The 14130-nt window shown below is 42.5% G+C and overlaps 1 protein-coding gene across 3 annotated transcripts in view; it reads left to right on the forward strand.

Annotated features, from left to right (window-relative positions):
* The window catches only part of ATF2 (activating transcription factor 2), a 74601-nt gene that overhangs the window by 17592 nt on the left and 42879 nt on the right, over positions 1–14130 (forward strand). For all 3 annotated transcript variants that reach the window (XM_075284027.1, XM_075284029.1, XM_075284028.1), the window contains exons 7-8: positions 1499–1613; positions 5477–5563. In XM_075284027.1, coding sequence (XP_075140128.1) covers positions 1499–1613; positions 5477–5563 — 202 coding nt within the window. The remainder of the gene's footprint in view (positions 1–1498; positions 1614–5476; positions 5564–14130) is intronic.

Genomic DNA, 14130 nt, shown 5'->3' on the forward strand with positions numbered 1-14130 from the left:
CGGACCTCCACCAACCCTGCAGATACGCCATCAATATTCTCATCCCTGAAAACACCTTTAAATATTGCACTTGTATTTCTAAGGTGTTAAATGTGTGCAAATCTGATTTGTGGGCTACATTGACCTAAAATTACAATTGTAACTGGATAAATAACCCCAATTTACATCCCTCCTCTACTGCACTGGGGATACACTAGGAAACTAACTGGAGAGTCTAGTGAGTATTTAGTGTAAAATATGGGGCAGATGTTAGTGTTTTGGGTAAAAGATGAAACATCAGATCTTTCCTCTTTTTTAGAAGCTCTAGCCACCCCCGAGTCCTCTCTGATTCAAAGATCTCCTGGCGTCTCCTAAAACCCGCTCCTTCTGTTAGAGGCCACCTGGGAACCTGCACGGGAAATAACTCTCTGCACCGAGCAGGTTTTTAGGTAGCTTATGACAATCGCCATTTGGGAGTGAAGTGATGGGGCAGAATACAGAAGAGGCCTGCAAGGAGGCAGCAGTGATCTCAGGGTCTGTGTATACTGGGGAAGTATAACTAGAGGATACGGGGTGTTGCTAGAGCTCCTAACTCTGGACAATAGAGGATTGTAAGTGTTTGCCCAGCGTTTCACTTCACAAATGTTGTGTTTAAAGGGAGTCTGTTACCAGGACAGTCCCCAGTGAACTGTAAGCAGTCAGATAGCTTGGGCTCATGTGAGGCCTGGTTCACATCTGTGTTCGGTTTTCCACTTGGGGACCCCCTGAACATAATACCGAATCCAAAGCGGTGAGCAATGAAAGCACACCTGGTGTCCGCACAAAACCTGCGGAGAAAAAAATACTGCAAGAACTACTTTCCCCTCCGCATGATTTGGGCGGAAACCATACAGAGCCCATTATAGTGTATGGGGTCCGTGTGCTTTCATTGCTCACTGCTTTTTAATGCATTTCGGGGTCCCCAAGTGGACTCGCCGAATGGAATACTGAACACAGATGTGAACCAGGCCTAGAAAAGACTTTTTTGTTCTTCCCGATCGGCACCTCCTTTCCCCAGGTATTAGTTTTTATCCTCGTATGCTAATGAGATGTTTGGTACAACAAGGGAGTCTCCATTACTCTCATTGCACCAAAGAGCTACCTCCCCGCCATCAATGACAGAGCAGTGCTGTATACATGTCAATCATGGCAAGGAGGGATGAAGGGACTGGGTGCTGGAAAGCATATCACTCTGGTGTAGTAGAGCCATGGTAATGCCCTTGTTGCACCAAGCAGCTCATTGGCATATCAGGAGAAATCCTAATATCTCAGTAATGGAGGCACCGATCGGAAAGCAGAAAAAAAGACTTATATTCAAGTGAACCCTGAGTATCCAACTATGCTCCCAGCTCAATAGGTACTGTTCTACTGACAGACTCCCTTTAATTTCACGTTATAATATGCCCAAACTTTCTAAATTGCCAAGTCTGCGGTTGACTTGTATTTTTAAGGTTGGAACCCTGCTTTTTTCTATCCTCAGACCAGTTCCAGCTCCTTTTCCTCTATTGTTACATCTACCTAATGGACAAACCATGCCTGTTGCTATTCCTGCCTCAATCACAAATTCCAATGTACACATACCTGCTTCAGTCCCAGTAAGTCTGTATGTGTGTGAATTCTCCTTGTAGTCTTGATGTGTAGATAGAACAGTCTTCGCTGTATACTTCTTTCATTTCCCTTGTCTTCATCACACCATACCATTCTCATTTCTGACTTGTGTAAGACTAGAAACTGCAGAACAGAAATGGTTCTTCTTCTTTTACTTTCTTGCTGCTTTGGGGGGGATATACATATACAGTACTGGTGTCACTGGAGGTACATGAAGCATTTGTGCTATGTCAGGTTGTAGCAATAATCACTGTATAAATAGTGACCAGATCAACTTAGTATAATCCTTGTTACATGCTAAAATGTGTGTTCTGAATACAGGTGACCGATATCAGATATTTGCAGTTCTGACTCAGGCCATCAGAATTCTGAACTAGGAAAATCCCTTTAACAATAGGATCAATATACAAAGGACAGGTCATCGGTATCTGGGTACCTGGACCCTTCACTGATCAGCTAATTCTGTTGTTGGAAGTTGTATACATGGTATACAGCCTTATCTATGAATGGGAGCAGAGCTGCAGTTTCCGTATAGTAGAAGTGACGTCTGTAAACTTCAGCTTTGCTCCCATTCACTTGAGCTGCTTCTACCTGTATTCCCTTTATGCAGCCGGATCAGCTGATCAGTACAGGGTCCAGGTGTCAGACCCCACCGATCAGATACTGATGAATAGGTCAGTATCCCATAGACATGGAGTCTTGGGCAACCCCTTTATCTGATAGCCAAAACATATCTCAGGAGGACATGACAGGTCCATGCATTACATGGGCAACCCTTTAACTTCAGTGGACACCATGTAATTCTTTATTCTTCCTGTGATGGCCCCGCAGGGAAGGTCGAACGCTTACTGACAAGTCCCCACGTAGATTATGGCAGATTGTTGGAGTTCCCAGCAACAAGATATTCTGTGGTCAGGCTGTTTGTCAAAGAACCCGTCTAACATAAAGGGAGTGTACAACCCCTTTAATTTACAGAATACCCAGGGCTCAGTATACCTTCAGCTTTACAGATTGCTATGAGTATGTGATTGGAATAACCATGAGGGCAGAGGCCTTCACCTTCATTATGTGAGTATTGGGGTGCCGCCCTCTATACCTGGTCTTGTACAGCTAGGACATCTGAGATGGCTGGTATTGTAAGTACATTGGTTTGTGTAGGGTATTACAATCTCTGGTTGAAATGCAGATGAAAATCAAACCAGGCCTTTCCTTGGTATAGAAAGTAGACAATATAATAGGTAATTCTCGCTGCTTCTTCTATTGTTGGGTAATCTATAAATTCAATGATCAGACGTTATCAAGCTTCACTATTATTCTTTCTCTCTCCTGGCTTCTTACACTGTATTAAGTGAACATACACATTAGACGAATATTATATACCTTTCTATGTCACACTCACTGAAATAGGCAAGTTCGGCTGTCAGTAGGTTAATAATAATAATAATAATAATATAATACATTTTATTTATATAGCGCCAACCTATTCCGCAGCGCTGTACAATTTGTAGGTTTATTCCTTTTATACTGGTTGAAAACGGAGTCCTGGAAAAGTATCTTTGGAAGGTCACTATTAAAATCAGACAGGTGACAGTGCGCTCTTATGATGACTTGGACTATCCTAACCCTGACAAGATGTTTGGATAATACAGTAGAACCCAGACTTGGGTCAATTTATCCTCAAGTCCGCAGTGGTCTAAATGAAAAAATAAATAAATAAAACTTAAAAATTATACTTAAATTGAAAAGGTTTAATACAGTCAAAAAATAAATAAATAAAAACCCTCTGATTGAAGACTATAGACGATGATCCCTTCATTCACACTGCAGAACACTGTATTTTTATATTATATACTATATATATATATATACACACACACACTGCCTGTTATTTTTGAGCTTGCTTTTCATTTTTCTTTGTACAGCTCGCCCTCTAGTGGCCAGTGTCTGCATTAAACAGGAGCTGGATATACAGTAATAGGATATGTTTTGCACAAAATCCAAATGTAAAGCACCATGGAATTAATGGTGCTATATAAATAAATAATAATAATAATAATTAGTTTATTTTCTTCTGATTTTCCTTATTTCCTCATTTACAAAGTTAAAACCTACCTTGGTTTAATAGGACTCTGTCCGTGGTTACATTATTCACCAGGTCACCATTTGTTGGCCATTGCACAGTCTTTGGTCTGCAGATCTGCACCAGGATTTATTATTCAAAGGGACTAATCCGTGCAATTTCTGTGTGTTTCTTAGTTTTGTAGATTTTTTTTTTCCCATTGTACGAACAAAAATCCACCCAGGAAAATAACAAAAACCCCATCCACATATCTGATTTGATGAGGACTTCAGACACGGACGCCACTCCTTAATTATGGATCTAACATATGAACTTGTTCCACATCTTGAACCCCGTGGCCAGAACTTATGGGGACACCTGAGCACTGCTGCTCTACACTGTACCCCTAAATCTCCCCTACCTCATATACGCTACATATTATACATCATGTACTCTGTATACAGTAATATTCAGTGAGAGGCAGAAACAGCTCTCAATACAGAAGCAAAGGAAAGGGTGAAAAAAATGCAGGATTTGGGGCCACAGTGGTTCAGTGGTTAGCACTGCAGCCTTCCAGCGCTGGAGTCCTGGTGTTCAAATCCCGACAAGGGCAAAAAAAACATCTGCAAGGAGTTTGTATGTTCTCCCCCTGTTTGCATGATTTGCAGGATTTCACAGAAAGGATCTAAAAAGTATATTACAAAATGTATTTATGACACAAAAACTGCCAGAAAATCGGCAGTTTTCCAAAAGTTTAGTTACTCTTTAAGTATTGATGACTTTAGGATAGGTCATTGATATAGAATTGGTCTGACACCCAGGACACACACAGATCAGCTGCTCAATATAGCAGCAGTGCACAGATGAGTGTCCCTTCTGCATCACAGGGCCCGTGATGTCACATTCATTTGTCATGTGGCCTGTTTGTAGTTCAGTCCTATTCAAGTAATTCATGGCTGAGCTACAATACCAGGCCCAGCCCCAGTGCAATGTATGACACTGTGCTTGGTGAGCAGTGAAGAGGCGCTGTCCTTACCCAAATGTTGCAGTCTCTTTAAACAGCTGAACCCCAGGTTTTGGGCTCCCACTAATTTAATAGTGATGACCTATCGTAAGGGTATGAGAACATGAATCTTAGTATTGCTACCTTCTTGTTGATGCAGGCCTACTAGTCGTTGGTTAAGCTGTGCTGCTAGGGGAAAATGGAGTATTACGTGGGACCCATTTATGTGAGTGGGTGATTGTAATCTATGGTTGTACTTAAAACCTCCAGGTGCCGATATGGACATTTAACCCCCATCCACGGAACAGAGGATGTGTCTGATCACTAGGGGCCCAAAGCTGTGACCAGAAGGAACGAAAGCCTCCCTGTGAACGGAGCACCGGTATGCTTGTATGACTGGCACTCCATTCATTTCTATGGGACTGCAAGCACTACAATCCCGGTAGCACCATGGAAGTGAGTGGAGCCCCAGTCAAGCAAGTGTACTAGCGCTCCATTCACAAGGAGGTCTCAGGAGCCTTTCGGTCCTCTGTCCTCCTGATCACTGGAGGACCCATCATTTGGCCTCCAGCGTTGGAACATTTCTCTCCTGTTCTGTGGCTAGAACCCTTTATAGAGAGGGGAGCGGGGATCCCAAGCAGGTTGTTGAGTTCCTTCAGTTACCCTTTTCATATTACAAGAGCTTTCAAACTATTAGATGCCTATGTAATAGAATTTAAGTATTCTATTATAAGATGTTAGTGCGGAGTCTTTTCATCGTTCTCAATGCTGTGTTTGCTCTTTTATAGATTGTCCGACCAGTCACCGTGGTGCCTACTATCCCAGGGATTCCAGGCCCTCCATCTCCACCACCAGTTCAGTCGGAGGCAAAACTGGTAACTGTTCACCTATATATATTCTTCATTTATTTGTATGGTTTACATCTGTCTCTTGCTGTGAATATTTCAGTGTGCAACCATTAAAAGCTTCCCCTAGTAAGAAAAAGAATAGCAGCTATCTTTCTCAGGACAAAAAATACGGAAGCTTTTTAATACCCCTACTGTTTCATTATGGTTCCAGGATTGATTTTGGGGACTAGACCCTATTGAGGAGTCTGTACAATGGACTTCTTTGGAAGCTGAGCTCACTGAACACTGAACACTGCATATGTAAGGCAGTAGGTTTGGATCCACTGTATCACTGGTTTGATTTAGGGTCACGCCTAAGGATGTTGTGTAAGTGGCCTCCCTGGTTTTCACCCTTTTAACCCCAGTATGGGGGTCTGGATTTAGCTGCAGGGGACCACCAGGTCACTACCTCTTGAAGTAATTCTAGTGTTGGTGACAGCTGACAAGTCAAAGACACTGGTTTATGTGGCATCAAGTGAAAAGGAGGTGGCATAGTCTGTGGTAGACGCCGAGGGTAAAGAAAGTTCCTGCGTAGTCAGTAATCTGAGCAAAAGTCAGGACAAGCAGCGCAAGGCCAAGATCAGGAAAAGGGCCATGATCAAATACAGGTGGACGAAAATCACTGGAAAAGCAAGCTAAAAACGGAAAGGTTCCTTCTATAGCGAGGGTTCCTGGGGATTGGCTTGGGACACATTATCTAGTGTACATCGGCTATTTAAGAGCTTTGCGGCACATGAACGCAGTATCAAAGCACGCTGAATTAAAGGGATGAAAGGAGTACAGACAAGAGGGACAGGGACTAAGTAACGTAGTGGCCATGACTGCTGGAAGAGTGAAATATTGGCGGTCCCGGATATAGTATTTTTTCTATCCTGTATATTACTAGTGCAGAAGACCTCAAGTTACTGCTTCTTGTAAGGAGATGTTTTGTTTGCCGAGAAGCTCAATTACGATACCCATCATAAATCTTACTTGCAGTTGTTTTCCACATGCACTTGAGCGCCCAGACAGCAAGATGGTGGCAATGACTGCGGTGCACACAATGGCTCTGGCAGTAGACGAGTCTATCCCTATACTGTTGTATGTGGTTTGTGGACTGTGCCGGCAGAGTTATTAGAGGAGATGACGGTGCTCATGGAGCTGCATAGTTATATCCTCCCCCATGTCCCCAGTATATCATCCGCAGTGTAATGAGAAGATGATTGCTGTCCGTACGTGGTCATCTCTCCATCACACAGACCGCCTGCTGCGGAGCTCAGCTTGCCTGCGACCACCTATAGTTATAGCCATATGACAGGATTACACTGATGTCTGTAGTATAACACAGCTGACTAAATAAACTGTATACTGCTAGGTAACACTTCTTCATACTACTGCACATATGGTGAATTATGGCAACGTATGATTAGGGCTGAACAATTGCAATGTTTTTCTATAGAAGAATGGAAATCCTAGCGATTGCACTTGCTCGAAGACTATGGCCACATATGCCGGACAGTTTCTAGCACAGACTTTTATATGTTCAATTTCCCCCCCTGTGTATTGGAAGGGTGAAATCCGTGGGGGGAATCCAAGCTATTATTGAGTTGGGGAAGCAGGACTCTCACCATAAGGATTTACTCAGAATTTCTGCTCCGAGACATATAGCCCTATATATCACAGAGCTCGGCTTCTCTATCATATAACCCTATATATCACCGCGCTCAGCTTCTCTCCTCTATCATATAATCCTATATATATCACAGAGCTCAGCTTCTCTATCGTATAACCCTATATACCACAGAGCTCAGCTTCTCTCTATCATATAACCCTATATACCACAGAGCTCAGCTTCTCTCCTCTATCATATAACCCTATACATCAGGGAGCTCAGCTTCTCTCCTCTATCATATAACCCTATATATCAGGGAGCTCAGCTTCTCTCCCTCTATCATATAACCCTATATATCACAGAGCTCAGCTTCTCTCCTCTATCATATAACCCTATATATCACAGAGCTCAGCTTCTCTCCTCTATCATATAACCCTATATATCACAGAGCTCAGCTTCTCTCCTCTATCATATAACCCTATATAGCACAGAGCTCAGCTTCTCTCCTCTATCATATAACCCTATATATCACAGAGCTCAGCTTCTCTCCTCTATCATATAACCCTATATATCACAGAGCTCAGCTTCTCTCCTCTATCATATAACCCTATATATCACAGAGCTCAGCTTCTCTCCTCTATCCTATAACCCTATATATCACAGAGCTCAGCTTCTCTCCTCTATCATATAATCCTATATATCACAGAGCTCAGCTTCTCTCCTCTATCATATAACCCTATATATCACAGAGCTCAGCTTCTCTCCTCTATCATATAACCCTATATATCACAGAGCTCAGCTTCTCTCCTCTATCAAATAACCCTATATATCACAGAGCTCAGCTTCTCTCCTCTATCATATAATCCTATATATCACAGAGCTCAGCTTCTCTCCCTCTATCATATAACCCTATATATGACACAGCTCAGCTTTTCTCCTCTATCATATCCCACCTAAGGTGATGAACTCTTTTAAGAGGACCTTTTGATTATATAATAGACTGCTCTTCACCGATTCCATGAAACCTGAATTTGTTTTGTCAACCCCACCGCTCCTGAGCAATCATGGCAGTTAGTTTTCTTGTCTGATTTGACACTAGATTTTGTAATGTCAAATAGGTAGTGTCAAGCAAGGGGGCAGGACTTAGAGCTCCAGTCAGAGGCCATCCATGTAAGAGCTCAGAATCACACCCGCTTGCCTGTTCCGGCCTGACATCACACACTTGACATTAGAGAGTCTAGTTAGCACATCAGGTGCCAAAACTAACTGCACTTATTGCTCAGGAACGGTGTGGGCTAGAGAAAAAATTCCAGCTGTGCTGGATTCAGTGAATTGATACCTATTAAATGATTTAGTGTTATTGGGGGTGGTGAAAGGTCCTCTTTATTATACTGTTGATATCTTATTTCATCAAACAGAATTACTCTTTTTGCCTCCCTTTATATCAGTATAAAGGACCAGGATGGTGTCCGGCAGTCTCACTTCTATTATTTATTACTAAATATTCTTATTCTTCCAGTTCCTATTAAAGTTAGAATGGGTACAGGTCCTTTGAGGCCTCTCTCTGTTAATCCTATTAGCTGTAAGCCCATGTGGAAATTATGGCGAGCCTAGTTCTTAGTATTTAGCTCAGGTCTTCAGCATCCTCCTCTTTTTAGTTTTGTCTTCCTATCGTGACAATCCATCAGGGAGAAAACCTTGAACCAATTCGCGGCATCATGCGTGTCACTTTCCAGGTAGTGACGGTAAGTGTACATCTCCTCTTTTTTTATTTATACCGGAGCGCTCTACTTAAGAAAGAGCTGGAAGGGAAGAAAGAACAATCACTAGAACATTAAATGAAGTTCTTCCCTGTGGGATCCACCATGTAAAGACTTGTGTGACAAACTGTGAATTATCTTTCGGCGCAGTATGACGCCGGTAGGTTGACGGCGGGAGGCTTCTATGGAGAGCTGACAGAGGGCAGGTTGGCAACTATTCAGAAAGCTATATTAACTTGGTTGAGCCCGGCATGGAACCTTGTGTTCAGCAGAAATCTCCTGACCTGCCTCTCTGCATGCCAGGCTCATCAGCAAACACCTAATGAACCCCCCTCTAAACAGACCCCAACCCCAAGCTACTTCATTTTCCCTGTGTCCTCTGGGGGGGGGGGAAGGAGAGACAAGACTTCATGAGGACTGATGATGCTGCAAAGACCACAATAATGATAATTAACTTGCTGAATTTAGAAGATTATGCTGTTAATTAGTTGCAAAATAAAGATAAGTAATAGAGCGGCAGATGGTCGGATAACACCCAGGAGGAGGAGGGTTATTACCCTGATGAGCTTTTGTGGCAGATATGAAATATGGATCTGACTTTTCCCCGAGTTCTTCCTAGAGAATATTACCTGGTTTCTGTAAGCTGATGATGGAGCGACCTATTCCTACCAAATTTTGACAGATGTCTGAGGGGTTTTGTTTTCAAGGGTACTTAATGCACAACTAACAAAATTCTCCGCGTATCAATGATAATGAGAACAACATTTCCAGAATTTGGGATATTTTCAGTGGCCTAGTTCCAAATACTTGTTTTTATCCGTAGGACAGATGCTTGAATAGATAAAGCAATATATCCCTAGATGATGGCACCCACCCATATTTCTGAAGGCATGGTAGGCCGGTGCCATGTTACTGGCATGAGCCCGTTTGCCATATGGCCTATATCCTAGGGGTACGGAGACGGAAAGGTTTGCTGTCCAGGAAATCTCTCAAATTATTCTAGGGAGCGGTCTCAGAGACATCTGCTGGAGGGAACAGAACTATGTGGTGGTGGAGGACAGAAAAATATCCATAAAGTACTGTATATTTATATAATTTGTGAGACATCGCTATAAATTCTAGGGCCCGGGTCACAGAATTGTTGTTGGATTGGAATGAAACTTATTATGTGTGAATGTAATGGTGATGACAGTAATGGAGCAAAAAGAGAGGATTATTGGGGGGAATCTGTACATGTAAAAGGATGCTATCGGGCCATGTTGGGCCAGCTCTAGCTTAGATACAAGATGAGATATGGTTGGGCATGGAGGTATACAACTGGGCCTGTAGATCTTACACATTTGTGAGTTGCAAGCTGGCTAGTTGGAAGCTCCCCCATGAAAGGCAACACATGTGGCTACTGGATGTCATTTATATATTGCCGAGCTGTTAGGCTAGGCTCACATGTAGGAATCGCCATGGATTTGGGAATGTATTCCGTCCTGAATCTGCCTCCCATTACTTTCAGTGGGAGGCAGAGATGGCAGCGGTACGTGGTAAAAGCCACGAGTTGAGGGGACATCTGCATTCTGTTGTGGTTAATCCTGTGGCGGAAAATGAAGAGGAATTTCTCTTCATTTTTCGCTGTGTGAACCTGGCCTTAGTGTCCCGTCTGTCACTACTAGGGGTAATGGCTTTCCTTCTTAGGCAAATGTTTGGTCTGGACAGAGACAAGGGGTGTAATGAGGGGTCGATCGCTGTCTGGATGGTGGACGAGGAAACTGTGGCTTGTGCTTGTCAGCAGGTCAGAGGATTCTTTCTACTGGTTGTCTATCGGAGCTGTCTGAGCCTGTTTGCCATGCGCACTCTCTTGTGGAACTACTGCTCCCAGCACCTCCTAACCTCTAGGTAAGAACAACCTAGATGACTGACAATAGGACAAATGACCATCCTACTTCTCTCAGTCCAATGATGTGCCCACTCTCAGTTTGTCAACTGGGCATAACAGTTTTGAGTGTTTTGTACGGCCATATCTATGATCTCTCAGCAAGGCATACACTACCCAAAGGTAGCCTCTGAGTGTTTTTTTTTTATAGGGCAGCGGGAGAAGCACTTTTAGTCTGTTGTGAAGGATCTGTCACACAACACACTCTATTGACTTATTACAGGGTCTGGATGGTTCCAATGAGGTCTGTTATCTCAATGGGAAAGTAGTGATGTGTGCAGGTCTATTTTACCATTAACACTGCCTGATGTGTTTGGCGCCTCCATAGTAAGTGCTGTCACTTTTGATTTGAGAAACCTAACAGCATGCAGCTTTATTTTTTGCCATCACAATGATGGACACCTGAGTGTAACCTCACGGACCTCAGTATAAAGCCGGGTTCACACAGGGGTTTTTTGGACCGGATTTTGAGGCGGAGGCCGGCACAGAATCCAGTCCAAAAAAATGGCTAGCTGCAACTGGATGCTAGTGCTGTGCATACAGGGCACCGGCATACAGTCGCGGCATTGCACTCTGGATTAGGCCAAATGGATGGGCCTAGTCGGGAGGGAGGTGTCGCACTTGGACTCTGTGGCAGATTCTTCCCCACAATCCGCCTCAAGAAAGGGCATGCCGCTTCTTTTTTTTCCTCGAGCAGGAACAAACCGCTCACAAAAAAGGAGCCCATTGAATTCAATGGGAGGCAGGTTTTTTTGAGCTGGAATCTGATGCGGATTCTGCATCAAAATCCGGCTCAAACAAGCCTGTGTGAACCCGGCTTAAGTGTTTGGGATCCATCAGTCCCTGCAGCTATGCTGGTATCTGTCATGCGGCAGGTCTGGCACTGCAGCGGGCATTTATGATGGAAAGCGAGGCCTGTGCTCTATACACATGGTCGAGCGGAGTCTGGGCCAAGTATTTGTGTGATTTGGGTACCTGTACATGATTTTGTCTGCGTGGAAACTGAACTATGGTGACATTTCCAAATCCACAATATGTCAATTTAAAACAAAAGGCTTCAGAGTCCTCGCTGAAATTTGCATGTACATATGTTAAAATCTGCACAAAAATCTGCACAAAAAAAATGCATGGAAATCCTGATGTGTGCATGTACTCTCAGGGTGCATTCACATGGTGCAGTTTACTGCATAGTTTTTATGTGCTGCATACAGTTTTTATGTGGTTTTTGGTGCACTTTTATTTAACTTGTTTCAATTATATAATCAATGTGTGTTTGATATGTAAAATTAAGAAACTGCAATGAAAACCGCATCAAAACTGCTAGTGTTGTCTAGCTGCACCATGTGAATGCACACTGAGCCTCCAGCACAGAGAGATGAGATATCTCCATAAGTATGTATGCTCGGAACAGCTGAGTGTGTGTATATATATATATATATATGTATATATATATATATATATATATATATATATATATATATATATATATATAAATATATGGTCATATAGAGAGGAGGATAAGCAGCGGCCAGGCACCTGGTGCCACTTATCTCCTAGAGGCAATGCATCGGGAATATTGAAATCCAATGTGCTCAGACATTGACCATGTGGCTACAGCAATTATCTAAGTTTATCTGAGTCCATGACTACAGCGCCACATAGTGGAGAAGCGAGGATAGACAACTGCCTTCAGGCAATAGATACAGGGTGCTTGGATAATTTACAACATAATCTGCAGCCATATTACAAATTTCCGTGTATGTATATTGTACTACTGTGCGCGTCGTCGTATCTTTATGATCTATTGCCAAGTGTGTTCAACAAGTAACATTTTTGCGAATAAAACCCCCCTCTCTCCAAAGCCGCCCTTGTGTTTGTATTAAACCCTACGCACCGTTTTGTAAGCGCCATTAACCCTCAACTGTTCCCAATAGGACCTACAACATATTGCACTGGAGGGGTTTCAGGATTAAACAAATCTCATTGTGTACATTTATTTCATTTAACAAATCTTAAGGGGGCAAATCCTATTCTGTGCTTTACCCTGCAGTGCTAAGTCACACCTAATCAGTTCTCCTAAACTGTGCGAGACGGTGACATATAGCTCATGTCTGCAAGACCATACGGTATATGCTGTGTGATCCGGGCACACGAGGAGATGATGAGAAATCATGGCTGCTGTTTCCTTGCATGAGGTTACCGCCTCGCCCTGCAGTCATTCTTCAATCGAATGATTTTTATGTATTTTTCACTGGAATGCATGAGGGATTCTGAACACGCTTTATATCTAGGGCCTATTTTGGCTTATTTCTGAATTACTAGGACTGTATATGGTGAATGTATGTCATAAGTGGTCAGAGACATAGCAGGAATCATTCAGTAGTGTATACTATAAGTAATCCACTGTATTGATAAACCAGGATAATCGTATCCCATATCTAGTGTGTGTGATGTATTATATATAAGATAGATTGATCTATATATCTAATATTTTGTCTTCATTGGATCAGATTGCATATATATATATATATATATGTTGTCAGGGTCTGGGGTTGCTAGGTGGGGTGGCATAGACACACAAGTCCAGATTCTTTAGTCCAAAACGAAGGTAGAGTCTTATTTTTACTCAAAAAGGTAGTGCAGCAACAAAGGAAAGAATACAATAATAAATACCTGCCCGGCTAGGCTCTAACTAAACATAGAATAGGTTACCTCACCTAGAATAACAGAAATCATAAGCCAGTAGAGTCATTCAGGACACAGCTCCAAAAATATGACCTCTCTGTCAGCTCTCCAGCCAAGCTCTGCCCCCAGTCTGCTGCCGGAGCAACTTCTTAAGCCTCCTTGATGAGCAGACTCTCTCTACAGCTGAGTCGCTGCCAGAACATCCCCAAAGTGTGGACTGGAGGGAGGTGGAATGACAGATCCCACTACCAACCTACCTGTCATCCCTAAAAATCCAGCCCAGTAACCGGAACTTTGAAATAACCCTCAGTAAACAATAGTTATCTTATGCTGAGAAATGTTCTTTCTGGAGTTTTCTCATCTCACCCACCTTAGTAGTCTGGGTGAGATGTACACCCCCTCCATTACCTGACCAGCCATCGGCTTACAAAATAAATATATATATATATATATATATATATATATATATACACACACACACATACTGTGTGTACTATTATACTAATTATACTATATTTTTAGTATTTTATATTAGATAAATACAGATATATATATTTAGTTATATATTTAATAAAAAATTTTTAAGAATAGTCAA

This window comes from Leptodactylus fuscus, chromosome 8, assembly GCF_031893055.1.
Source record: "Leptodactylus fuscus isolate aLepFus1 chromosome 8, aLepFus1.hap2, whole genome shotgun sequence".
Taxonomy (NCBI): Eukaryota; Metazoa; Chordata; class Amphibia; order Anura; family Leptodactylidae; genus Leptodactylus; species Leptodactylus fuscus.